Below are 27,592 nucleotides of genomic sequence, written 5' to 3'. Positions count from 1 at the left end.
TTACCCCCGAAATGTATGTTTTCTCCCTCATAAAAATACGACATGAATTTCCATATGCATTGAAACTGAATCTATTGGAAAGTATCTGTGTATGTCTTCAGTGAAAATCACATCTGAACCATCATCCGAGGCAGACAGGCACTGACCGAATTTTTGGATGACTTCATTATATAGTCCAGAATTTTTCTCAATAATTCTATTTAGCCTCTAACAAGAGAAGCTTCCTTCCGGAACAAATCCCAGATGCTGACAATTGAGCCTAGATCATGAAAATTTTCTTTTGACAAATAAAAAAACAGAAAACAATCAAGAAGACTCGGTAGGATATGACTCACATAAATGAGCAAAAGTGAACACAAGAGAAATGGAACGAAGTCAATTACTAAAACTCTCCCAGAAAGAGAATGTTCAATGTACGTCAGTTGTGAGCTATGTGATTAACTGTTCTGTAATAACTCATTGAATGTGAATGATTAAGAATATGCATTAAATAAACACGCAGAATTGAAAACACTTGAACTTATGTTTAGCCAACAATTTCTTATGTAATAAGCAGAAAGTGCTTACTTGAATTTCAATTCCAGTTGTATACTTGGAATATGAAGGAGAAGATGAATTCAAAAGGTCTTTGGTAAATCGTTCATTGATTTTGAAAGTGCCCCAAACCTCTACGGGAAATAAAAAGAGGTTGATGGATATAAAAATTATTCGCTTGAATTTATGACAGCATAAAATTACAGAAGTACATTTGGAGCCCATCTATTTAACAGCAGTATTTCAATTTCTTTTTGTAATGAATGTTCACCTAAAATAATATAGGAAGTGTACATAAAACTAGATTTTCAACCGTGAATTTGTAACGTAACAGGAAAGTGCTGGTGATCAAGACAACTTTGTAAGTAGGTAAACGTGTGGCCACCATGTGTGGTTTAAAAAAAAAAAAAAAAAAAGCAGTCACTTAACCCTGAAATATATGCCCATCTAGGCATTGAACTTAAATACTGTCCCCATTAAAAATTAAAAAACAAAACAAAACAATAAAACACTACTTGCTATCTCTAGCATATGCTTGTTTACCCATTGCTGGTACATTTTTGTTCAGGGACAAGTTGTTGCCCATTTTTATATGGATAAATACCATTTATCCTTCATTAAGGACCTAGTGAAATGTACCTCCTGTGCAAGCCGTCCCTTGATCCCCAGTTGCAAAGATTCTTTCCTTCTTCTAAATTCCTACAGTCCTTTGTTCGTACCCCCTTTACAACCTCTTGTACAGACATATCTATTTGTGAGCATTTCTCACATTTATATGTCCCTGCTCCACTTTGGGAAGACCTTTGTGAGTGTAATCCCTGTCTCATCCATGGTTGTCTCTCTTCAAGATGGAATAGACACAGACCACCCTTCAAACGGTAGACTTTCATTCAAATTCGTTGAAGAAAATATATTATCTTCTTTCTTGTATTGTAGCCTAACCTCCCCAACTAGCCTTCTAATTCATACATAGAGAGAAGTGCTTCATTGTGTCCTCCCAGAATTTGCCTCTGATCCGGGTATAAAGATGGTGTTTCATAAATACGCATTGCCTTCGTGAATTGGCATCGTCCTGGGAAGGGGAGCGAGAAATGTCCAGAAGATCTGGGCTATTTCAGTTTTTCCTTCACTCTTTGCTCAGCTCTGCCCAAATCCAAAGCTTCAAGATAACTGGAGTAATCTCTGAGGAAACTTTTTAAAGACCTTCAAGCCCTGAAGCCCATGTCATTTGGCTCACCTCATCACCCACTGAACATAAACCTAAGGCGACAGCTCACTCAGCTTCCACTGGTTTCCTAAAACGGACTTCTAATTTCTTGTTTTGTTTGGTAATGCATTCAGTACACCTACCTGTTGGCAGTTTTCAACATGCATTTCAATATAACCACTATGTGCTCCTCCCTGCTCTCACACCTCTAGACTTCCCTTTTCTGAAAGCTGATGTTGGCAAAAGAAACGAAAGAAGGCAGGAAAGAAAATCATTTACTCAAGCAGCTCCCCTACTTGGGATTTCAGTGCATCTCCCTAAATCTCAATAAAATCAGAGAATTGCAGAGCTCAGCTAGATGAACCTCAGGGTTGAACTGATGCTCAAATATCAACTTGCATGTCTGAATTTTCTGCAATTAGGATGTTCTCACTGTGTGCAGTTAAGCCTAGTGGGGTATACTGTTACCACCTGTTGATGACCCTGCAAATACTAGCTCTGCTAGTGGAATACATGGGTGAAGAGCTAGGGTTCCCTCTCCATGGCTTGTTGGGTGCCGGGGTGCAGGCCTGGAGCTCTCCTCCCAGCACCCTGATGCGCTTACTTGCTCTCTCGCAGAAACTGAGGCTCTGGGTGAGGTTGTTGAGATGACAGTCACAGCTCTGGAGGGCTCCGGCCGTGTGAAGGTAGCATTTCTGGGGATCAAGGCATGAGGGAGGGAACCAGGAATAGCCGTCCTCACAGGAACACTGCAGGACCCCATTCTGGTGCCCACAGTCTGCACAGAAAACAGAGCTTGGTCTCGCGGGGTCTGATTTATCAATTGACTAGCGTTGAGTTCTCATCCTTGTTTCTGACTTAGAATCTGAACCCAGTGTTTCCCACCAAAAGCCAGAAGGATAAAACTAGGATGGCAATGTGTTTAAGGTAAGGAAACGTCCAACTCAATAGATTCTGAGGCTGATATCAAACGCTTGGCAAACATAAAATCAAGGGGCTGGGTCTAGCATCTAAAGGAAGGATGAATGCCCAGTAGATAGCCCTTGGAATGGCAAAGAGAAGCAAAAGAGGGTATATAAACCTGATAGTTATTTAAGAGTTCTAGAAGGTATTTCTCCATCCACTACTTCATTGCAGGCTCCTCTTATCTACCTAACACCGTTTTTGGTAGGCCCCTTAAGCAAGATGGCAAACACCGAGAGACATTTTTGAGAGTCGTGAGGAAAAATTCCATCAGCCAATTCTGTAGTCTCGGTTCCTACTAACTGACCTAAAATGCCCCATCAAAAGGCATTCCTTTATAATAGACAAAAAACTGGAACAAAGTCACCAGACATCTTTGTGAAAACATGCATGATGATATGCAGTGAATGATTCTTTAATTTTGCCATGTGTCAGAACCACCTGGAGGGTCTCATCCCAAAGTTTCTGATTCAGTAAGTCTGGGATGGGGCCAAGGATTTGCATTTCTATTAAGTCCCCTGATAATGCTGCTGCTGCTAATCTGGGCACCATACTTTGACAACTACTGCTTTAGATAAATCGTTTAACATCTCTGAACCCCAGCATTGTGGTCATTAGTGCTGTTTGTCAATTAGTTCTTGCTCTTTTCCAGGCACATAGTAAGATTACATATCTTGCCCCCACCCCCTCCCCTTCCCCGAGGCTGAATGGAACCATGAAACCAGTTTTGGCCACTAAATTGTGAGCAGAACTAATGTGTGTCACTTCTGAGGTGGAGAATTCAACTGCCAATGTGAAACCCTCTATGTTTCCATTTCTTTTTGGCTCAAACTGGGTACATTTGAGGTAGTTTCTGATTGATTAGTCTGGATTCCCAAGTGACACAAACACAACCATGCTGCCAAACTGCAGTAGAGATATAGCGTGAAGAAGAAAGAACGCATGTATTCTTTCAAGCCATAGATATGGTGGGGGTGGTTGTCTCCATAGCATAACCTAACCTATCTGACTGATACACCCACCTTCCCCATTTCTACTCCCAGTTCCCAGGGGGGAGATTTACATGTGGTGGCCTTTGCTCTGATAATCTTCATTGGTTCATGTAACCATAACAATGGAGGGTTCAAAAGCTTCAGAAAATTCTTCAAGTGTCTCTTCTCCTTGGAATCTCTGTAGGCCACCTGAAGCAGCAGCTCATATTCCTGGACTGAGCCTAAAGAGAGGAAGAGAGTCAGGAGTCTCCTCTTTCAGCCTGAGAGACAAATATTGTCAAGGAAACCACCATGAAGCAACCATCACATGTAGTCTGGGGGGTCACAGGCTAGGCCACAAAGCTTGTTACTGACATCTGCTCGTCTAGACATTAAGTGCAAATGAGCGTCCAGAGCAAACACTTGCAGACAGTCCCACATGTGAGTGATATATGTCTATCCCCCCACCTCTGCTCAGGCAGCTGCTCCCACTCTCCCTGACCCACCCTGGCCTCCCCCTGCTGACTTTACACAGTTCCTCAGGACACGTCCAAGGTCACGTTTCAGGGATCAAGACCCAAGGGAGAAGATGGGAGAAAATCCGAGTCACTCTTCCTTCTTACTCTCCCAGCTCTGGGCTCCTTGAAGTATCTCTGGCATAAAACCCCCAGTCTCACACTTAGCAAAGAGCCCTTTTTTCTCCTGGGAAGAGGTTCCAGCAATTAGCCAAGTTTGAGTACCTTATGTGATGTGCAAAAGCCAAACGAAACCAGACCCTACTCAAGTCTGATCAATGCCTTATCACTGCGGAGCACCTTTTGTTTCCCTAAGGAGAGGCCATTAAGCGTTCTGGGCTCAGAGAGAATATGAGTCCTGTGAGTATTCTCTCACCCAGAACTCATTTAGGCACGTTCAGGTGAAAGTTAGTGCTTGATTTCATGAGGTTTCAAGATCCTCCAAAGTTCATCTATGGATCCCAGATTGAGAATGTGAAGGACCTTAGAGAAAAAGGGGGAAAAGGTGAACATCCTTTTATCCTGGGTTTCCTTTGATTTCCACTGGCAGTGAAATCTCTTAGAAGTCTTAGATTTCTCAAGACATCCATGCTTTTTGCAGGGACAGATGAGCTGGGAGCTTCTATGAGACTGTCCCATTTCTTAGGGACCCGATGGGGATGTCCAAGCAAAAAGGAAATTTGTAGAGAAAAAAATCAGCAGATCAACCCCTAGACTTTTCAGAAGGCAGGAAGCTGGCTGAGGCTAACATGTTCCAGAACATTTATAAGAGCTTCCTATCTGCCATAACTTCTACCATCTCACTCCATAAAGCCTCAGCCCTGCCTCTTTCTCTCCCCTCCCTTTGTAGGCTGGAGCCTCTGCCCCAGGTTTGGGAGCCACACCAAGTAGAGAGAGCTAAGGGGACTCCTGTTCCCACTGCCCAAGCAGGTAAGAGGTGGGGGAATGGTCAGTGTCAGAGGTTAATGGCACTGGTTCTGGAGCCAGGTTGACTGGGTTTTAATCATTCCACTTGCCCCCTAGCTCTGTTTTTAATTTCACTATCTGTAAAATAAAGATCACCACTGTTCCTAAATGAGAGGGTCAATGTGAGGATTTAATTCGTCTAATGCACTTAAAATAGTGCCTGGCATCTAGTAACAGCTCAATAAATACTAGCTGTATTTTTACTCCGAGGGAAAATGTATTCATGGCATTCCAAATTGAATTTTTATTTCACTTTCTGAAGAATCATAGCCAGCCTTGCATGGTGGTAAGTTCAATGACACCATTAGAACGCTGTTTTATGACAGACCACTGCACGGGGGAAAGGCTTTTGTGTACTGACCCAGGAACCGAACAACCATCTGTGGACATCATTATTTCCAAGAAATATATTTGGTGCTTGAAACATCAGAAGGACAAATTAAATTTCAGAACACAACCCATTTCTCAATTGAGAGTTGTACCCACTAATGACTTTGTTAGGATTGAGATAAGGAAGGAAAGGGGGAGCTATTTGTCAGGTATGGTGCAGGATGCTATGCCTTCGTATGTTATTTAACCTTCACAAATGTTTTGCTAGTAGGGATTGTTGTTATTCTCATTTCACAGATTTAGGGTCATACCACCAGTCACAAGCACTACTGAGGTTTGAACCCTGGTCCCTTGGCACCAGTGTCTATCACACCACACTCTACAGGAGTCTCACCTGGATGCTTTTTCTTATTCACAGTGAGTCCTCTTTTTGTTTTCATGCCTTCATTTCTCTATTTAAGAGGGGAACAAAAGAATAATTACAACATGGCCTTGTAATGATGTACTTCATAAGGCGCTATTGGAACTCCCAGAACAATTGAAATTATGGATCTAAAAACCCAAGCCAGGGATGGTGGAGAGGTGGCCAGAGAAGACCTCACTGAGGCAACTTTTGAGCACAACCCTGAAGGAGGTGAGGAACTGAGAATCCCTGGAAAAGAACTTTCCAGGCAGAGGGAACAGTACATGCAATATCCTTGGGATGAGAACATGCCTGGCATGGGAGGACAGAATGAGGAGGCCAGAGTAACTCAGTGGAATGGGTAAGGGAAGAGGGGCAGGAAGTGAGATCAGAGAGTATCTCCAAGGAGACAGGCTGTGTAGATCTTTATAGGCTATAGCAATGGTTTAGCTTTTACTTCAGTGAGATAGGAACCCACCAGAGAGTTCTGAACAGAGGTGAGAGTGCTCTACTTTACCTTTTAGAAGGTTCAATCCCGCAGCCATGTTAGGAACAGACAAGCACAAAAGCAATGAGAGCATCTCAAGAGTTAGTGCAATAACACAGGTGAGAGATACTGAAGGTGTGGATTGAGGTGGTAGCCATAGAGGTAATGAGAAATGTTTGAATTCTGGGTGTGTTATAAAGATAAAGCAAAACAAAACAAGAGCCAATGGTTTAGATATGGATTCTGAGGAGAGCCAAGCACGAAAATAAATTTTCTTCCCAGGCATCTAGAGGGACAATGGCACCACTTGCTGAAATGAGAAAGGAGAAGCAGGCTTGGCAAGGAAAAACTCAAGAATTTAATTTTGGACTCATTAACTTAAGGGGCCTATTGGACACCCAACTGGAAATAGCAAGTAGGTAGTAGATACATGGGGTTAGAGTTCAGGGGAAAAGGCTGAGAGGTAGATGTAAATTGGGGAGCCATCCGAGAACATTAAAACCATGATCCTAGATGAAAGCATCAAGAAAGTGAGCGTAGAGAGGGAAGAGAGTCCAAGGATTGCCCATGCCAATCTGTATGCCTTTTCTCGGTCAAAGAAACCATAGGAAGGAATGTGCTGAGCTAGCGGAGATCTCCAAGATGGTTCAGTCTGAGTTCCTTATTTTGTAGTTCGATCATCTAAGCTCCAGGAGATGAAACTGTTTGTCCAAGGCTACACAGCTCATGTTGGTAATGTTGAGACAAGAACCCAGGACTTCTAATTCCAAGTCTACTAACTTATATAGCTCCAGTTGCTGAGGGAGTGATAGGTTCTCAAAGTGCAGAGGGAGAGAAGAGTGGCGATAAGGAGGAAAAATGGGGCATGTGCCAACTCACCCCCAGGAAGCCTTCCCCGCCGTCGGTGAGTGTGAAGAAAGAGATGAGCCAGAGCATGCAGAATTTCATCTTCAGCTGTTCTCCCTCCTTACCGTGGACTCAACATGAACAACCGGGGTCACGGTCTGTGGCCAGACGATTGATGTACCATGCAAGGCTGCAAAGCTGATGCAAAAAACAAAAAAACAAAAAAACAAAAACAAAAAAACCCAAAAAACCAAACAACAAAAAACCACCACCAACAACAAAAACAAAAACAAAAAAACAAGTCGTTCAAGCCAAAATTTAAAAATGCACACAGTGGGTGGGCCTAAATGAGCAGATCAGAAGCCCTGAGTGTTTGATGATTTTTCCATTTCACATGTGTAGCCTGAGATACCATTACTTTCGCTCCAGTAGTAGAAGGTATTAAGTCTCTGTCTTTCCAAACTTCCCAGAAAATTGCTCAAGAGCACTCAAATTTGCCTAAACACAGGCTATTTTATTTTATTTATTTAAAAAAAAATTTTTTTTTACATTTATTTTTGAGAAACAGAGTGAGACAAAGCGTGAACGGGGGAGGGGCAGAGAGAGTAGAAGACAGAATCTGAAGCAGGCTTCAGGCTCTGAGCAAACTGTCAGCACAGAGCCTGATGCGGGGCTCGAACCCACGAACTGTGAGATCATGACCTGAGCCGAGGTTGGACGCTCAACCGATTGAGCCACCCAGGCGCCCCAACACAGGCTATTTTAAAATTATGACTTGCCTGGGGCGCCTGGGTGGCTCAGTCGGTTAAACGGCCGACTTCGGCTCAGGTCATGATCTCGCGGTCCTTGAGTTCAAGCCCCGCGTTGGGCTCTGTGCTGACAGCTCAGAGCCTGGAGCCTGTTTCAGATTCTGTGTCTCCCTCTCTCTGACCCTCCCCCGTTCATGCTCTGTCTCTGTCTCAAAAATAAATAAATGTTAAAAAAAAAAATTTTTTTTTTTAATTATGACTTGCTTAATTTTGTGACTAAATGCATTCAACATCCAGCCTTTTTATATTTCACACTTTCCCTTTTATCAGTAAAAGCAAGCATTAAAATAACCAATGATCCTTAGAAGCGTTAATATATAGGGAATATATATTGGAATATATATGGAATAATATGAAATCAGTGTTTAAGCATAAAATTAATAATGAAGCGATGCAGCAAATTTCTTTCTTTATAGTTGACGTAATTATCAACAAATTATCCTCAAGTTCATGGTTATGTCAGAAGAATTGAGACAAAATTCAGCACATGGTCAGGGTCACAAAATTTATCATTTATACCCGGGTTATTTGGTTTCAACAACAAAAAATCACCGTAAGTTAGAATTGTTCTGTCCAATATAGTAGCCACTGGATACATGTGGCAGTCTGAATTTTAATTTTAATTGCAATAAAATGAAATGAAAAATGCAACACCTCAGTCACGCCAGCCACATTTCAGGCATTCGATAACCACATGTAGCTGGCGGCTACCAGTGTTAGGCAGTGTAGACACAGGACATTTCTGTCATTGCCAAAAGTTTTATTAGGCACAGAATAGTATTCAGCCTTAAAATAAAAGGAAATCCTGTCCCATGATACAATATGGGTAAACCTCAAGAGCATCATATTAAGAAAAAGAAGCCGACTGCAAAAAGGCAAATCCTGTATGATTCCACTTGTATAAAGTATCTAAAGTAGTCAAGCTCATAGAAATGGAAAGTAGAATGGCAGTTGCCAAGGGCTTGGGGGAGGGGGAAATGGGGACTTGCTATTTCAGTTTTGCCACATGAGAAAGTTCCAGAGATCTGATGTATAACAATGTGAATATACTTAATTAACACTACTGAAACCACACACTTAAAAATGGTTAAGATGGCACATTTTACTGTACGTGGGGTTTTTCCCACAATGTTTGAAAAGTGGTAATGGACAGCATCGACAGAAATGAAGGCGTGCAAAGGGCTCGCAACATTCTTTCACATCGCCATAGGAAACGACGAAAAAATAGGATTGCTAGCCTCGATAACCCACCATTAGAATAAGTGTGCTTGACCAGCAGCACAGAAAACGCAGAGTTGGACCCTGCCTTCCAGCTCTTACCTGGTTTCCTGGGTGTACCTTAACCCTCACACAAGTCCTGACATCCCTGACAGGTGCCCACACTTGGCCCTCTGGTCTGCAAGAAGAGAAAAAAGGCATTAGGGACAGGATAAAGACTACCACAGGCGTGGCCTACGTGTCAGCAGCGATCCTTTCCAGGGCTTTCTAGGGAAGTAAGAAAAATAAGCAATGAACCACATACAACTTTTGTGTTTACCTTCTCCCCTTAGGTGAATTTCGGTCCTCTCCCGTCGCTACCTTCCCACTTGCCAAAACTCCTTCGAAATCTACTGATTTTAACTTTCTTTGAGCAGCAGCCTATGCTCCAGATTGTTCTTATAGATTCTTGCTTCTCAAAATGTATCTTCTTCGGGTCCTATTCCCTCTGGCCTGCTCTGTGCGTTCTCAAAGTGATGGATATTTACGCTTAGGGCAGTGTTTTTCAAACATTTTGACCAGGCTTGATAAAAAGAAATATATTTTATAACATGTGCATTTATAGACACACATATAATAAAATGTAGGAGTATGTATGTATAAATAACAGAATAGTTAAATAACAGAACAATTCTGTGAAATGGAACTTAATAATTTCTGAGACGTGCCCTTGGACATTTCTATTTGTTTTTTTGTGTGTGTGGTTGCTGTTGTTTTTATTCAAATTCCAGTTAGTTAACATACAGTGTAATATTAGTTTCAGGTGTACAAAATAGTGATTTCACACTTCATACATCACCTGGCGCTCATCACAGCAAGTGCCCTCCTTAGTCTCCATTGTCCATTTAACCCATCCTCCCACCTACCTCCTCTCTGGTTAACCATCAGCTTGTTCTCTTTAGTTAAAAGTCTCTTGGTTTATCTCTCTCTCTCTCTCTGTCTTTTTCCCTTTTCTCATTTGTTTTGTTTCTTAAATTCCATGTTTGTGGAAAGCTATTTGTCTTTCTCTGACTGACATGTTTCAATTTAGTGTAATACTCTCCAACTCTACCCATGTCATTACAAATGGCAAGATTTCATTCTTTTTTATGGCTGAGTAATTTTACACACACACACACACACACACATGCACACACACACACACATGCACACACACACACACACACACCACATCTTTATCCATTCATCAGTTGGTTATTTCCATATCTTGGCTATTGTAGATAATGCTGCTATAAACATCAGGGTGCATGTATCCCTTTGTATTCTTCAGGGAAATACCTAGCAGTAAAATTTTTGGAGAGTGAAGTAGTTCTAGTTTGAATTTTTTGAGGAATCTCCATACTGTTGTCCAGAGTGGCTGCACCAGTTTACATTCTTACCAACAGTTCAAGAGGGCTCCCTTTTCTCCACATCCTCGTCAACACCTGTTGTTTCTTGTGTTGTTGATTTAGCCATTTTGACAGATGTGAGGTGATATCTCATTGTGATTTTTATTTGTGTTTCCCTAATGATGAGTGATGTTGAGCATCTTTTCATGTATGTGTTGGCCACATGAATGTCTTCTTTGGAAACATGTCTATTCATGTCTTCTGTCCATTTTTTAATTGGATTATTCATTTCCTGAGTGTTGAGTTTGTTAAGTTGTTTTGCAGATTTTGGATACTAACCCTGTATTAGATACGTCACTTGCAAATATCTTCTCTAATACCATAGGTTACCTTTTAGTTTTGTTGATTATTTCCTTCACTATGCAGAAACTTTTTATCTTGATCAAGTCCCAATAGTTCCAATACCTTCTTGGAGTGCAGCCACATTGCAGAGGAAGCCTGTGCTCTTTCCAACCCCATTTTCACTTTTTCTCCACCTCCAGGGAAAACATTTTAGTGTCAGTTCCTGAGCACTGTTTGGACCACGGTCTGTAGTGGTGAAGATTTCAAAGAGGGAAACAGTCTCTGTGCATGTAAGGTGTGATCTATCCTGTCCTTGTGCCAGGGTCTGTGTCCCAGTGGGAGGCTTGCCCTCATATGGCTCTTTCTCTCAATTCTCCCTCTCAATCTCTCTCTGAAAAATCTTCTTTCTCACCTATGTTGTCCAGACTGGAGGCTGCAAACCCAACCCAATAAGGCCTAGATGACAGCCTGGGCATCGTAAGGAAACTCTTTCTCATACTTTTGGCCTCTTTATCCACTCTTCCTCCCATGTGGAGGGTGTATTCCAGGCTGGCTCCTCGGACTTGCTAGAAATGGTAAACTGTCACTTACAGTCAGGATTTCAGAACAGTGATTCCCAGTCACCGCTCTGTAGGCCAATCATGAATAGCTAGACTATAAAACAAGATGGGGAAAGAAGAAGAGGATGAGAAAAGAAAACACTGGGAAGCTCATTAGAAAATACAAGTGTCTGCATCCCACCCTAAGTGCACTAAATCTCAAACAGGCTAGGCCCAGCCATGTGCATTATTAAAGTTACCAAAAGATGCTGGCCTCCAGGCAGGTTTGAGAGTTATTATTCTAGACTGGTTCTGGGATAGGAAAAAGGAGTTCTGCCCTAAGGCCAACCCCGTGATTTCAATTCTAATTTGGGGTTTGGGACCAAAGCTCAAACTAATCAAAATGTTTTCTTTGCTTCCTTGGTGTAAACACCTCCTCCTTAGATAGAGTTGGAAGACTGGATTTCAGGTAAATAATGGCTAATGTTTCAGGGTTAAGTATGTGCCATACAACATTTGGGACACGATTCATTGTCCAGAATTATTCGTTGTTTTTCTGAAATTCAAATTTAACTGGGCATCTTCTATTTGCCAACTAGTCACAGGTGGGAAAATGGTACCTCAAGGCACGTGGATCAAAACAAGCACTGTAGTTGAATTGTCCAGGGTTCAGTTACCAGCTTTGATATTATCAAGTAGATGCCCTCTGACATTTTCTCAGGCTTCCCGTACCTCAGTTTACTAACCTATAACATGGAGGAAATGGTATATAATTCAGAAGCTCTTAGGAGAGTTGAATGCATTATGGCATACAAAGTAACCAAAACATACCTGGCGGGTGATAAGCCTCAATTATGTTAGTGGTTAAAATGAACATTACTAATATTTCAATTTCAGCACCAGTTTTTACAGTTACTTGTTGAATTGTGTCAGAATTTGACTTCGATTGTGAACCAAATTAACTTACCAAATAAAGATGCTCCCAGGTCGGTGGCCCCCGCTATGTAAATAGAAGGATGGATTTCAGCCTCAAGGTAATACAGTTTCATAGTAACTGAATTATCTGACTCAAAGGAGAGTCATCAACAGTGTAGATGTCAAGAAATACTCTGTGTGTGTGTGTGTGTGTGTGTGTGTGTGTGTGTGTGTGTGTGTAGGGTATGGTAATCTTAAATCCCACTTAACATCGCCTTTACTGGAGGCAACCTTCGTGGTATTCTCAGGACTTCCTTTCCAAACTGAAAGGGTCCTGATTATTAAAAATTCTCTAAATCCGTGTGCCTTAGCCACAAACAAGGAGCTGTTGTTGTCATCAGAGTATATGTGTTTACATCACTTGCTTTTGGCAGCTGGGGGCCAATGATGCCTGAGCCACAGCTGTGTTGGCACTGGCTGCAGAGGGAAGGCTTGGCCATGGCAAGACTCTCGTCACTTCCTTGAATTCATTTAAGTGAATTCATTCCTGATAATCCCTGTCCTTCAGTTTGCAGAGAACAATCATTAAGATTTGCTATTACGCCTGTGGAGAAGGCTGTCCATTGTCTCTCCATTCTTCCAGTTATGTATTTATGGGCTCCAAATATTATTTATTTATGTCAACAGCTGTCACCTTATCAACAGCGGTCCTTAGTTGGAACTGCTCACACCTACACTTCCCAGAATTTTTAGCAACATTCTAATCTTAGGCACAGTTGACCCGTTGGGCTGCTTTCTTGGCACCAATATTTATGGGATTGTTTCTTCCTCCATAAATAGAAGAAATCCTAGTAGAGTTGTCTCCCTCCTCTCTGTCTTGGGCTCACATGGGCACGTGTATACAACACACACACACACACACACACACACACACACACACGCTGATGCAAAGAGCAGATCTCCAGCTAGGATCTGAAAGAAATCATGACTCAAATAGAAGTGCTTGTTTTACAGGCAGAGGACCTATACAACCTTGGTTTTATTTCATGTCTTATTTTATAACTCTTTGGTAACATTTTCATTGGATCTGTCTTTGTGTAGGAATCCTTGGGCCTTTTGCCTTTGAGAAAAGTTTCTTTGCGCTCCTTTAAGTAGGCAGATATAGTAGAAAAGGTGAAAAGATAGGTGGGGACAGAGAAGGCAACCCATTCACATCTGGAAAAATGCTGGGAGGTCTGGTGAACCTTATGAGCTAGAAAAACTCCTGGAAGAACTACAATTTAAAGTTATTTAAAATCTTGGGGGGCCTGGGTGGCTTAGTCATTTGACTTCGACTCAGGTCATGATCTCACGGCTTATGAGTTCGAGCCCCGTGGCGGGCTCTGTGCTGACAGCTCGGAGCCTGGAGCCTATTTCAGATTCTGTGTCTCCCCCTCTCTCTACCCCTCCCCTGCTTGCACTCTGTCTATCTCTCTCTCAAAAATAAGTAAACATTAATAAAATTTTTTTCTAATTTAAAGTTATTTAAAATCTCAGTCAGTATCTGCATAAATATGTGTGCGCGGTAAATTTTAAGCCCGTATTTCACATTTTAGCAGGTTTCTTAGCATGCTTCTGTTGTATAAACATAGTGGAAAAGACCTAGATTAATTAGAATCCAACCCCAGGTTTGTCTCTTATCTGTCAGAACTTGTGAAAGTTAAAAAACAAAACAGAACAAAACCTTGCTGGACTCAGTTTCCTCCTCTATAAAATAACCAATAGAATAAGGTGAGTTCCAATCCATTCACATTCAGATTCTATTGTTATATGCCCATTTCCCAAGTTCTATTTGCATATTATTTATTTATTGTTCTTTTCCTTAGTGTGTGTCAGTCATCAAATAGAACCTGGGAAAGATTAAAAAAAAAAATTTACTGGGCTTTATACCTGTTTTCTCCTCAAACTGGTTATTCTAATTCTGGAACATCTTTGGAAATGGGCTGAAAACCTACTAAGAATGATGCCCTTGGGTTGAGAATAGAGGTGTGATTTTTAAGAATCTTAAAACTTTAAGCCTGGAAGAGATCAAAGGAATGAATGACTTAGCTCAGTCATTCCTTCCCCAGGACACTTTACCAATCTGCTAAACTCTAATTTGAGAGCTTCCAATTTCCCAGGCACCGTGCCAAGCACTGGAGGTTCACAGCACAGTCAGGCGGGCTGTTCATACACCCTAACTCTACCCATTAAGAGAAACTCCAAAAGCAGCGATCCAGACCCACTTTTGAGAAGAACTTCTGGGTTGCTGGGGTCTCTGTTTCCTATTTAAACTCTCCAACGTTGCATTGAAGGGATCTCCCTTCAGAGTCCAGCTTGTGACCCTACCTCCTCCACTGATCCTTTTTGTTCCAAAAATTAACATATGTTTTACAAGTCTGTGTGTCCTTTGCCACTCATGGGAACTTCAGTTGCAGGGGATTACTCCTAATGCTGGTGCTATCAGCCTAGCACGGCTGTGTGTTCCCCACGAACAAAGATTCTGGGCTTTTTTAAGTCATTCCATCTGTGCTTTGTGTCTTAGTTACAGGATGAACTGTTGTTCTGAGCTCATCACCCAATATGGATGTTCTAATACAGTTCATTTCCTACAGACAAGTCCAACTCAATCCCTTTGTAAGAGCCTGACTGCCAGCCTCAGGGGTTGGCTCTATTCCAACGCCTTGTAACTGAAGCTTTTCTCCTGTCACTCATGGTTCGGTAGAGTCAACATTACCACCAAGCCCTTAAAGGATGATCAATGGCATTCCAGAGAAGGTGCCAAGCTGTTTCTTCCAGCCAAGCCTTCAGCTCAGCAATGGGGACCCAGCCTTCCTGGAATCCCCAGATGGGGTTTATCTCCACTCTTCGTCACATGACTCCATGGGTAAAACCCATGAGAGGAATTTGAACTTCCTCTCATATTGTTCCTTTGAAAAAGTATTTGCATAGCACTTGAGGGAGGTGATGGTTACATAAGAAGAAGAAATAAGAATAATTCTTTCTAGTTTACAGAATACTTTCATATGGATTGATCTAGTTATCTTGGCAATCTTGTAAATAAAGTGGGAATTATTTCCATTTCACACTTGCAGAAAATGAAAAGGGCAGGCCTGAATCCTACATAAAGACTTATCTTTATGTTTTTATGTCTTTATGTCTTTATGTTTATTCTTTAAAGAGATTTTTATTCTTTAAAAAGAATTTATCAACTATTTCTCTAAATTTCTCTCCCCAAAACAATCTAACCTTCCTCTTGGACTTTGAGCCAATGCATTTTGTTGCTTGGGAGATGATTTTAAGAAAATCCTGATTGTTAATTTGATCTCCATCTGACTTCCTTACGAATAAGGTTTCTTTGTTCAAGAAAAAGAAGAGTACACATTTCAAAGCAATCCTTCTAACAAATATGAGTGTCTTCAGTGTCAACGGATGAAAACACACTTTATCAGGCCTACTGGAAAGAACCAGAGAACAGGCTTTGTGGCAACTTCTTATTGAAAGTTCAGATTAAAGACGTAACAAGCTCTTCCTGGGTATCTTTTTAAATAACACAAATATCCAACTTCCATTCAATGCTTAGAGCCACAGAGTGATAAATCTTAATTATATCAAATACACCAAAAAACAATCATTCTTTGTTTCCCTATGCCTAGTAACAGTATTTTCATCATAATTTCCCAATGAGTAAAAGCAAGTTTTTCAATCATATTCCCCAAGTGATTCTTCTAGAAATAGAACCAGTTTCCTGGCATTCCCCCTACCTTGCAAATATTATGGCAGTTGATATTCCAAAACCTTCCAGGCTCCACTCTATGTTCAGATAAAGACGCATTATGGTGGCAAATTCGTTATTTGGACTCTTACCATCTGCCCTCAAATGTTCCTTCTGTGAAACTTCTTGCGTATCCTTAATTCCAAGCAAATCGGGATTTTTCCAGGTTAGAGTGAAGTCCTGCCTCTATGCACTTTGACTTCTGATCCGCATGGCCAACGTGCCCTCCTCGTTTGTACCCCTGTCCACACCCCAGTGAGGTGTGGAAATGCCAGTTTCATCACCCTGTCCCCAGCATCTTTTTTAGTGTTTGCCAAATCGATAAGCAAAATTTTTTTCTAATTGCTTTAATTTCCATGTCTTTGATTATCACTAAGAATAAGCATTGTTTTTCAGATGTTTATTAGCCATTTGTATTTTTTTTTTTTCCTGGCTTGACTTTTTAAGTCATTGTTCTAAGTTTTTCTATTGAAATGTTTACTTTTTCTTAAGAACTGCTTCTTTGGAGCTTTTATGTAACATGGATATTGGCTTTTTTTCACTTCTGTTATAAATCTGTGTCCATTTGTCTTTGGTCTTTTAACTTTTTATGTTCTGCACAAGAGCTCAAAATGTTCATGAAATCACATCTGTCGATCTTTCCCATTTTGTATTTTAAACTAGGAGTCAGCCTCAAAAAAAATGTTTTATAAAATGATTATAAAAATATTCTATGTTTCCTTCTAAACTTTCATTTTAAAATACATTTAAACTTTTAATCCTTCTGGACTTACTTTAGGTTTTGGTATGAAATAGGTGTTTACTTTCATTTCCCCCCCCAAATGAACAACCAGTTATCCCAACTATGTTTCTTAACTGAACCATTCTTTTTCAAGACACCTTGATAATTCTTTGACAGTTTTCTTTTTTTTCTTTTTTTTTTTTTTTAACATTTATTTATTTTTGAGACAGAGAGAGACAGAGCATGAACGGGGGAGAGTCAGAGAGAGGGAGACACAGAATCGGAAACAGGCTCCAGGCTCTGAGCTGTCAGCACAGAGCCCGACGCGGGGCTCGAACTCACGGACTGCGAGATCATGACCTGAGCTGAAGTCGGCCGCTTAACCGACTGAGCCACCCAGGCGCCCCTCTTTGACAGTTTTAAAAGCCACCTTGTCACATAGTGAAATTCTGATTTATGTATCTGTGAATTGTACCACTGTGTCGTTTTTTTTGTTTTGTTTTGTTTTTTTGCCATTTACTTGTTTAATTGGTATCTTGATCAACGATACAGTAGAGTGTTATATGCCTAAGAATTATATCGTTAAGTTTCTTATGGGAAACTATTAGCCAGATTCGCTAAGAGATTAAGTATACAAAAGTCTTCAAACAAAATTAGGCTAAACTACAAACACAAGTGTGCAAGGTTTTCATAGAAAATATAATCTCCTTAAGACAAGGTCTCTTTACCCAAAACTTCGCAGGTGTGAACCTGTTCCATTGTGACCAGTTATCCTAATACCACAAATTTACAGTAAATGGGTGCTTATCCCTAAACAATAAAGGAACTTATATGATCAGGGTTTTTTTTTTTTATTTAATCTTAGTATAAAAAAGCAAATAAGGAAATTATCTTAGACTTTATTTAACGTCTTAATTTTAAAAGACTTTATTTAAAACAAAACAAAAAAACTAGAGTTTCCAAGGTGTGTGGGCCTCAGAGATTAAAAACTGACATTTACAATGAGGACCCAGAGACACCATGGGGGCCTGAGAACCCTCATCAACGAGATTTCACTACAGTTTCACAATTTGAGGGCTACATACCTCACTGCTATTCTCCTCTTTACTTGTTATTTATTCAACTGCCTACTCGCAGGGAATTTACTCCAACCTTATGAAGTTCCAGGCACTGTCACACTGATTCTTACGGAATTTCATTCTCAACATCTCAGAGCCCAGGTTTCCACCTGCCATTGAACAGGACCCCCTGAGATTATCTTTGGCTTTGAGGGGAGAGGGGTGGTAAGAGGGCCTCCCTTCCCCACGGGTTTTGTGTACCATTCAGCAAAGCTAGAATCAGCCGTGCATGTGACAGACTATGTTTCAGGCCATGATACTATAGACCTTTTCCACTATCCCTCCAAGTTTCTAGGTGTTTTTCATAACTATTAAGAACAGGTGTCTATCTATCCTTGAACTGTAGAGACCCTGACATCCTGTGAGCACTTCCCTGCTCAAACACAACTAGAACTCCCCGATGTGTTTGGGAACAGGTTCCCCTTTTCTGTAGCTATGGGTTTTTCCTGCCAAAGAGCTTGAGGAAGAAAACAAGGCAGAATATTGTTGAAGTGGTAAATACATGTTTAGATTGGCTGGACTACGGTTTCCTAAGCGGGCGTTAAGCAAAACTGAGAATTCAGTGACATTGTACCCAGGATTCCACTTCTCCACTGTCTGAGTTCTTCACCCTTTATGGCACACCCCTCCCGCTGGTAATGTCCTTGGATACTCAGTACCCTCTGGCTGCTTCCGGTTTACTGTTGCTCCCAACCAAAGTGCTAAATTGGTCACTTATAGACCCTAGTTTAAATGAATGTGTTCGTTTATTTTTTTAGGAGAATATTTACATTCCTTTAATTGTGGAATGAATGAATGACATCAGAGGGCATGTGGATGCAAAAATCTGGTGTTCCCCTTACCCTCAGCACAGCGAGACAAACTGTGTAATGGGAACCCTACCCCTACTTTAAAAAAATAAATAGGGGTGCCTGGGTGGCTCAACCGGTTAAGTGCAGACTCTGGTTCACCTCACATCAAGTGAGGTTCAGTTTGTGAGATTGAGCCCCACGGGGTACATGAGGTCCACTTCCGCATTGGGCTCTGGGCTGACAGCATGGAGCCTGCTTGAGATTCTCTCTGTCCCTCTCTCTCTTTCTCTCTGCCCTTACCCTGCTCAAGCTCTCTTTCTCTCAAATATAAATAAATAAAAATAAACTTTAAAAAAATTATAGAAATTGACTGCCATTTTAGAGGGGCAGGGCGTGTACACCGGTGAGGCATGTCAACAACAGTCCCCATCAGTTTGTGGCTGTGTACAAAACAGAAGTGTTTGCAAGTCAACCTGGTAAATCTCAACATGCACGTGCTCTGATTTTAAGTCCTAATGCTTATTGCCACCATTCAGCAAATTTAGTAATCAGAGCACGAAAAGCTTAAACAATGTGCTCAAGGTTATAACCCTTGCTAGTATTACTAAGTGTAGCCATTTTGTAAGATTGCTCTTAATTTTGATTATGGTTGTATAAGTAGCAGTGGTCTGTTACAGAAAAAGAAAAAAATAAACAAAAGGCTGTGCAAATATTCTAATAAATTATAGAATATATGCTTATCTATTTTTATTATTTTTCCTATCTGTAATTTCGCAACAATGTGTGTTATTATCAAGATTAGTTTAACAGGTGTCGGCACGGAAAAGCCACAGGTATCGTTTATCTATATCTCTTCCACCTTGATCTTCTTGCTGTACTTTCTCCAGTGACTTCCCATATCTAGGATATCAGGCTCACATAAATGAATTTTTCATTTCAAAAAAAGGAAAAGGAAAAGAAAAATTACCAATTTTCAAGGCCCATCAGTCAGAAAATAGAGAGTTATCGCTTTATATATATTAGTGGGAAGGAGCAGGGAAATGACTGTAAGGGTCAATGTTTGGATTTTTTCTCAGTTCAGGGAAGGAGCTAAATTGCAAAGTACTTTCCAGATTTATACTGGTTCATGCAAAGCTTATATGAATTCATTCTAAAGTGAAAATAAATTTAATCTTCTCGAGCATATTTGTATTTTAAGAGATTGCTAAAGCTAATATATTACTAACCAGTGGAAGTCGTGAGACTGATATTTGTAAGTTTCCTTGGTGGCACCTTCTTTATTCCAGCCAATCTACCTCCCAGGCACACCCGAAGAAGAGGGTACCCCTTATTCTGTGTTATAATCGATAGGGAGACGTGTGTGCTTTGAGTCAGCAAACCTGGAGTCTGCGAATCAGCAAATCCCCTCAATTTATATAGTCACCAAGAGGATGAACTCTCTGCTCGTCTCTGCTTGTTGCTTTTTCCATCCTCTGTTCCTTTATTTAGCCTTCTTTGGGAAATGGGATGTTGAAATCAGAGTTTTCCCCGGGGGAAAGGGATCTCAACTCAACAGGCAGTACTGGGTGATAGCAATACACAGTCTAAGGAATCAAATCTCAGCTATTGGGCTTACCTGGTGATTCCTCTCTTCACATCACAGCCTTAGGGAGCCCCTCCTCCAGTGTACCTGTGGCTCAATCACTTCTTAATGCTGTTTGGAAAGACATCGCTAATACCTGACCAGCAGCTCACTGGCATTCATGCAGGTCCACTGATTCATAAGCGACTCCTGGTGCATGTTGCTGCCCTTGTAGGCAGACAAGCCCAGGACACACCCCCTTCAAGAAGGAAAAGAGAAATACTTTTATGCTGCCTCTCCCTCCCACTTGGAGTCAATACCAGGCCTGGTAAGAGGAAGGAGATCTGAGCCCAAGACCTAACGATTCTTGCAGCAGACAGATTTCTGAAACCACAAAAGGAAAGTGGGGGGAAAAAAATGCTCTAGGGGAACGCGGAACACTTCTGTCCTAGATCAGTTTGCTATCAAATGCCACTCTGTCGAGCTTTCATGTCCAGCCTCAGGACACCCGCGGGTCATACCCCATAAAGCAGAAGGAATGCGGCCCTTCATGTATAATTCCAATGGCGGGGGAGGTGGGCAATTCCAGTGGAGTGAAGATAGGGGTCAATATTATTTTTCCTTTTCTGACTTCTTTCCCAGACAAAGGAACCTCAGACTTACCCGTGGGATAATATGGAATGGGGGCTGGCAAAAGAGAACAACAGCGTACATGCTGAGGGTGGAATGCTCTTTGGCCTTAGAAAACCTAGAATGGAATCATTTTAACTTTTTAATAAATGCTTCTTTGCTTTCTAAGGACCCATCCGATTTGAAAATTACCATACACACGTACACACACACACACACATATATTTTTTTTAAGTGTTTCTTTATTAATTTTTGAGAGAAAGACAGCACAAGCAGGGGAGGGGCAGAGAGAGAGGGAGAGAGAGAAAATCCCTAGCAGGTTCAGCACTCTCAGCACAGAGTCTGAGGTGGGGCTCGAACTCACAAACTGCGAGATCATAACCTGAGCTGAAATCACGTGTCAGATGTTTAACTGACTGAGCCACCCAGGTGCCCCTAACACCCTTATATTCTGCAAATGACTTGAGGTGGCTCACCCTGTCAATGCATTTAAAAACATTATATTGGACTAGAAATAAGAAAACGTGAACTATAAAAGTTCTATGTACACTACACAAATGATAGAAAGGGAAGCTATAAAGTAGAGTGTCAATGAAGAAAAAGAATGCAAATAGAAACCTATGAGGTATCTACACTATTTTATAAATTTGAAGCTTAACTTTAGGAGAAGAGCTTCCTAGCATTCAAGAAAAGGGGAAGTCAATCAGGTACATTATTCTTAGAAGAGAAAACATTCATCTTCTTCAGAAGGAGAAAATGGTCTTCAGAGCACTGGATTCTAATAGAAATATCTCTTTTAGAGTGAACAATTCTCCGAATAAAATTGGAGCTCATAATTTCATGCTGAAGACCTTTGGTGTCAAGAAGGCCTAAACACAATGTGACCTTCTTGTTTCCAATACCAATTGAGCCACTTGGTCTATAGCATAATTTTTCATGATCAGGTCTAAGTCCGGTCCAGTGGAGAAGTTATCAAGAGAACAAAGACAACTTGACAACCCCTAACTGTTCAAAGGCATCAGCCATCCATCCCTCCTTTGTCGGCCACCAGCCTGGGCAAAATAGAGCTGATCTCATAATCTAATCAAGTCAATGTCACTCTCTGCTGTGCCCTTTCTGCAGGGTTTTGCGCATTTTCCAGATCCACCAATTGCAAATGGAGACCAAATTTCCTTTCAGTACAGAAGGTCGAGGGCTTCCAGAAGGTCCTCACTCAGTTGATCTGATGTCTGAAGTTCTAGGATTAAATGCCATCTTTTCAGTTCAGTGCTATTTGTTTCCTATTGTCTGTGTTAAAATGCAAGTGCATGTAGGAGCACAGAAGTCACTGACACCGTAGTGGGAATGTGTTTATAAAATGGTACTAATAGTCTATTAACTACTTAGGGAGGAAAGTGGCCGTGGAATTGGAAGGGGGTCAGGCGAAGGAGTAAGACAGACAAAATGGCCAATCACTCTGGAGCTTAATGGGGGAGGGCTTGAAGCTCAGATAGAAGGTCTGTTAGTGACCTCCAGCTCATCATGTTGCAAAGCCCAGCAACTTCCTAGGGGCTGGCATGTGGCCCTTGGAACCAAAGGGATCCCTATAGTTTCTTCTTAGACCGAAAACACTTTAGCAGATAGTAGAAAATTAGGCACCCAATAGACATCAATAATTCCTTGAGTAGATTGGTTTTGGAGAAAATCTGAATCCAAACAAATGAATATATTTAATTGTTAATTCCGCATTTAATGGAAGGAGATCATAGTATGCCCAATATTTAGGTTGTTTCACAAATAGGGTGTGCTTTTGAATTACTGATGGGTGACTCACCAGTAAGCCACTTACTCAACCCTTCTAGTTTCCTCCTAACCATCTACTAACACATGTGAGGCTGAATTCGATACTTCCTGGTTAGGTTATAGGGCTCCGGAGTCCCTGCGGAGGACAGAAAGCAAAAGAGAGTAACACGGGTTTTTGCACAGTGTGGAGCATGGTGACATATCATTCTTCTGAGCCCAAGGAGAGCTGGTCTTCTGGGAAGGCAGAGTTGAGGGAGGCTTGCTCCTCCGGTACAACGGCAACTCTTCTTTGGCTGCAAAATCGCACACACTCCCCTGTGAAGCAGGTACAAGGTGTCCACCTGAGCATCCAAAGGCAGCTAAACGAATGTGTTTTGGTCCCTCTGGTATATTTTACATCGTCTGCTCATCTGGACCTCAGAACTTCATTGACTAAACCAGCCCCCAGCCCCGGCATCCTATAGATAGATGTCCAAGAGAACAAGGAGGAAGACCAGGGGGCCGAGGAAGCACTTTGAACCCTGTCAAATCATCTCTCTGTTTGCGTTGGTTTCCTGGGCAGTCTGATGGCTTGCTTTCCTGGTAAAGAGTAGAGTCACAGCAATAAATAGCAACAACCCTGAGGCCCCGGAGAAAGGACGAAGCGAACAGAATCTCGTTATTGGAACTAGTTTTCTAAATCTTATCACACCTTATCACCAGGTGTGAGGCACTATCTGAATGTGGTCAGCAGGTGAGCTGGAAAGATCCTGGAGGGCAGTGTTTATCCTTCAGAGGTGCTAGGAGGTCTCTGCCTTTGGTCTTAGAGAAGCTCTAATCCAGGGGCTGTAAACACAGTTGGTCGCCTTGAATGATATGGTGACTCGAGGGTGTGATAGGCCCTGAACTGTTTCAGGTGGCTTTATTCCACACTGTGAAATGATTAAATGCAATAAGAAATATTTCAAGTATAATTTAAAAAAAAAAACACACAAACCTGAAAGGAACAGTAAAGAGAAGAGTTGAGTGTAAAATGTACATTATAGTGAGAAGGTTTTCCTAACTAATAAAGATTTTATCAAAACTGATATAGTCTTTTAACACTCAACACCAGGGCTTAAAAAATAAAGAGAGATGGGAATTATTAAGTTATTTGAGGATAAAGCTTAGTCAAAGGGGCTTATGAGAAACTGTTTGGGGGTGGTATTTAATCATTGTAATGCTACTTAGCCTGAATATAAGGTATACTCAAATAAAAAATGGAGAGCTCACAAAACTGTAGGAAATCTTTTCCCATCCATATCACAGACAAGTGTAGCAATCTATACACATGAACACTGGCCTGGGCAGAAAATCAGAGAAGAGATCAACAGTCAAGCACGTAGTAACAGCCCCCATTTACTAAGCACTTACTATGTTCCAAGTAGTGTTCTGAGCAGTTTCCAAGTGCTTTTATACTCCCAGCAACCCTCGAGGCAGTTCCCACCATCATTCCCCTTTTATGGGTGAGGAAATGGAGGGACAGAGCAGGTAAGTAAATGATGGGCCTGCCTTCAAAGTCTGTGTTCCTCTTTTTTGTTGTTGTGAATTTTTTAAGCTTATTTATTCATTTTGAGAGACACAGAGTGCATGGGGGAGGGGCAGACAAAGAATGGGAGAGAAAACCCCAAGCAGGCAATGCACTGTCAGTGTGGAGCCTGATACGGGGCTCGAATTCACGCAACATGAGATCATGACCTCAGCAGAGATCAAGAGTTGAGCGCTTAACCGACTGAGCCACCAAGGCACCCTGTGAGAAAAGGCAGGTGAGAAATACAAACAGAAGTGTCCAACCTTTCCAAAATAACCAAAGAAAAGACCAAGGCAACATTATGGTCTTAGGCACTAATGAGACATAGCATTCTTATCAGCTGAACCTTTCATAGTAAAATGAAGGGCCACCAAAGCCCCCGGAGAGAATCCACGTTTCCATTTCATTCAGCGAGTACGCTTCACGTGTCCCTAAATTCAAAGCCCTGGACAAACTTAGCAAGGCCAAGCAGAATTCCCCCATTGCCTGTCATCGGTTCAGAGCTTACAGGGTTTGAATGCCAGAGGTAACACTGACTACGAAAATCATGAACTTTGCTTTTTTTTCCCTCTGCCTGTCTTTAAAATGAGAATTACACAACATCAAGCAGCCTTCTCTCTAGACTCAAGGGACCCTCCCGGTGTGGCGGGGACAGTGCAGCCACAGGCAACAGAGCCCATCCACTTACACTCAACCTGATGTGGAAAAATCCATCCGCGGGTCGGGGCAGCCTCAGTGGAAATGCTCAATCTGATGCAGTTTACAAGAATCCTGCTTTGACCATGCAGGTTCTAGAACACCAGACCTTTAACAGGAACGTGCATTTCTCCACTAGCCTATAGCGCCAGACAAAAGTAACACAAACAAGGCTCCCAAACGACAGTCAGGAGTCTGCTGGATTAGAGGCTAAAACCCAACAGACTGTCACTCCGTCTCCCAAGGGAGAGATCCTGTGGGTGAGAAGCTCTCCCAGAACAAAATAAATCTGATTCTGTCCCTGGGCATTTTTTCTTTGTCATTGTGGCTGTACTCAACTTCCTCATGAGGACAAACATCTGAAGAGGCGGCCTGAGATGAAGACATTCTATTTTTTGCAGAAGTATGGTTTCTGTTTAGCAAACTGCCAGTTGACCCCAGGGTTTCGGAATGTCCTTTAAGCAAAGGGAGACATCTAGTGGCCAAGATTTGCATGTTAGAAGAGGCCACCTGTTCATAAAATCACTGTAGGGTACAGAGGTTCAGTTGCCTTGAGGATTGGACTAGGGCACTTGGCCAGAAGGGAGTAGAAAGAAGGAGTGATCTGAATCAGGTAACCCCTGAGACCCTGAGTTACTTTGTTCAGATGCTTGGCAGGGATCCTGCTTGTGGTGGAATTCATTCATTCATTCATTCATTCATTCAGCTATCTTATTAAATATTGACTAGCTACAAGACTGCTAGGCCATGGGGACCTCAAAATCTATATATACTGCCTTCAAGGATCTTGTAGCTTAGTCAAAAGACTAGACCAGCAACGATCAGTTAAAATACATCATGATAGGGGCTGAGCACACTACATTATAGTAGCCCATAGAAAAGTCACTTAAATGAATCTCCAAAGGTGAGAGGAATAAATGTCTAGACCGCAATTCCCAAACTGGCACCCTGTGGACCCCATCTGGCCTCCAGATGTGTTTTGCTTGGCCCATGCAACGTTCTTAAAACTCTGAATTAGTTGCTAACATTTTAAACAACAGGGGATTTCACATGAAAATCCAGATTACAGCTTCTTTTGAAAAACGACAAGATCTGACAGCATGGTTTCCATATTGCTGTAAGGAGATATTAAACTGGAGCTGGGTAGGGGCTGCTCACCTTCCTGTTCCTGTTTCATAACAATAAAGAATTTACTTATTTCAGTGAAGTTTTGGTAGATTTCACACGAATGGGGTACAAAAGTCAAAATTACAAAACTCTATTCATTGAAAAATTAGTCTCCTGCAATGCCTTGTTCTACAGCCAACAAATCGTCACCTACAAAGGCACTCACTATTGTTACCAGGTAGAGATTGAACGTATCCCTCCCTAACCCCTCACATCAAAATTAATTTCATCTGTTTTACAAATTTTAAAACAAAATATAAAACTACAAATACTAGAAGAAAACAAAAAAAGTTATTTTCTTTCTATTCTTTAAATAATATGTTCATTTATGATTAAGGCATTTTGTAAAGAGAGACCATAATTCAGGCATCACAAACACACACACACACACACACACACACACACACACAATTGATATTTGACTACATAAAAAGGGGGAAAATTCTTCTTGGCAAAAAATACAATGAACAGCATCCAAACATAAATAAGCACCTAGAAAAATATTTTTGATTTATATCAGAAATGACTTTTTCTTGAATATGTAAGTAGTCCTTATAAATCAATAAGAAAAAGACACACCAGGGGCACCTGGGTGGCTCAGTAGGTTAGGCATCTGACTTGATTTTGGCTCAAGTCATGATCGCATGGCTCGTGAGTTCAAGTCCCATGCCGGGCTCTGTGCTGGTGGCATGGAGCCTGCTTGGGAGTCTCTCTCTGCCCCTCCTCCCTCTTGCTTTCTCTCTCTCTCTCAAAATAAATAAATAAACACTAAAAGAGAAAAACATGCCCAAAGACACAAATGGGCCAACAGGAATAAGCCAAAAAAAGAATACAAATAGTTCTAAAATATATTAAAAGGATGAAAAGTGACGTTTCACCTCTCAGGTGAGAAAAAATTCAGCAGAAATGATAACATTCGTGCAGGTGGGAAGAAACAGGTAGTCTCATATGCAGCTGCTGGGTGGATAAACTAGCAAGTCAGTATCAAATTTTAAAACGTGCTTGTCCCTTGGCTTAGCAGATCTACAGGCAGCCTTCCTTTAATGCATCTCACTTGGTTGTGCTCCACAGATAATGTGGTTTTTTTTTATAAACTGAAGACTTGTGGCGACCCTGAGTCAAGCAAATCTATCAGTGCCATTCTTCCAACAGCATTTGTCCATTTCATGTCTCTCTGTCACATTTTGGCAATTCTCACAATATGTCAAACTTTTTCATTGTTACTGCATTTGTTACAGTGACTCGCGATCTGTGATCATAGCTCGCTGAAAGTTCAGATGATGGTTGGCAATCTTTAGCAATAAACTGCTCTTTAACTAAGGTATGCGCACTGTCTTTGTATACGTAATGTGACTGCACACTTACTAGACCA

The 27,592-nt window shown here is 41.4% G+C and overlaps 1 protein-coding gene across 2 annotated transcripts in view; it reads right to left on the bottom strand.

Moving 5' to 3' along the window:
* The window catches only part of ADGRF1 (adhesion G protein-coupled receptor F1), a 41,581-nt gene extending 20,453 nt beyond the window's left edge, over positions 1–21,128 (bottom strand). Inside the window, exons 1-7 of one of the 2 annotated variants that reach the window (XM_019457354.2) lie at positions 20,451–21,128; positions 9,352–9,427; positions 7,256–7,420; positions 5,881–5,938; positions 3,768–3,917; positions 2,346–2,519; positions 568–668 (exon numbers count right to left, since the gene is read on the bottom strand). In XM_019457354.2, the coding sequence (XP_019312899.2) occupies positions 568–668; positions 2,346–2,519; positions 3,768–3,917; positions 5,881–5,938; positions 7,256–7,324 (552 nt within the window). In that variant the 5' untranslated portion in view covers positions 7,325–7,420; positions 9,352–9,427; positions 20,451–21,128. Of the gene's footprint in view, positions 1–567; positions 669–2,345; positions 2,520–3,767; positions 3,918–5,880; positions 5,939–7,255; positions 7,421–9,351 lie in introns of both variants that reach the window. The other variant, XM_019457356.2, reaches the window with a different exon arrangement.
* Between the last annotated feature and the right edge of the window lie 6,464 nt (positions 21,129–27,592).

The sequence above is a fragment of the Panthera pardus genome, unplaced genomic scaffold (assembly GCF_024362965.1).
Source record: "Panthera pardus isolate Hobbes unplaced genomic scaffold, ASM2436296v1 HiC_scaffold_17, whole genome shotgun sequence".
NCBI lineage: Eukaryota > Metazoa > Chordata > Mammalia > Carnivora > Felidae > Panthera > Panthera pardus.
The sequence above is the reverse complement of the archived record's forward strand: the minus strand, read 5'-3'. Positions and strand labels throughout refer to the sequence as shown.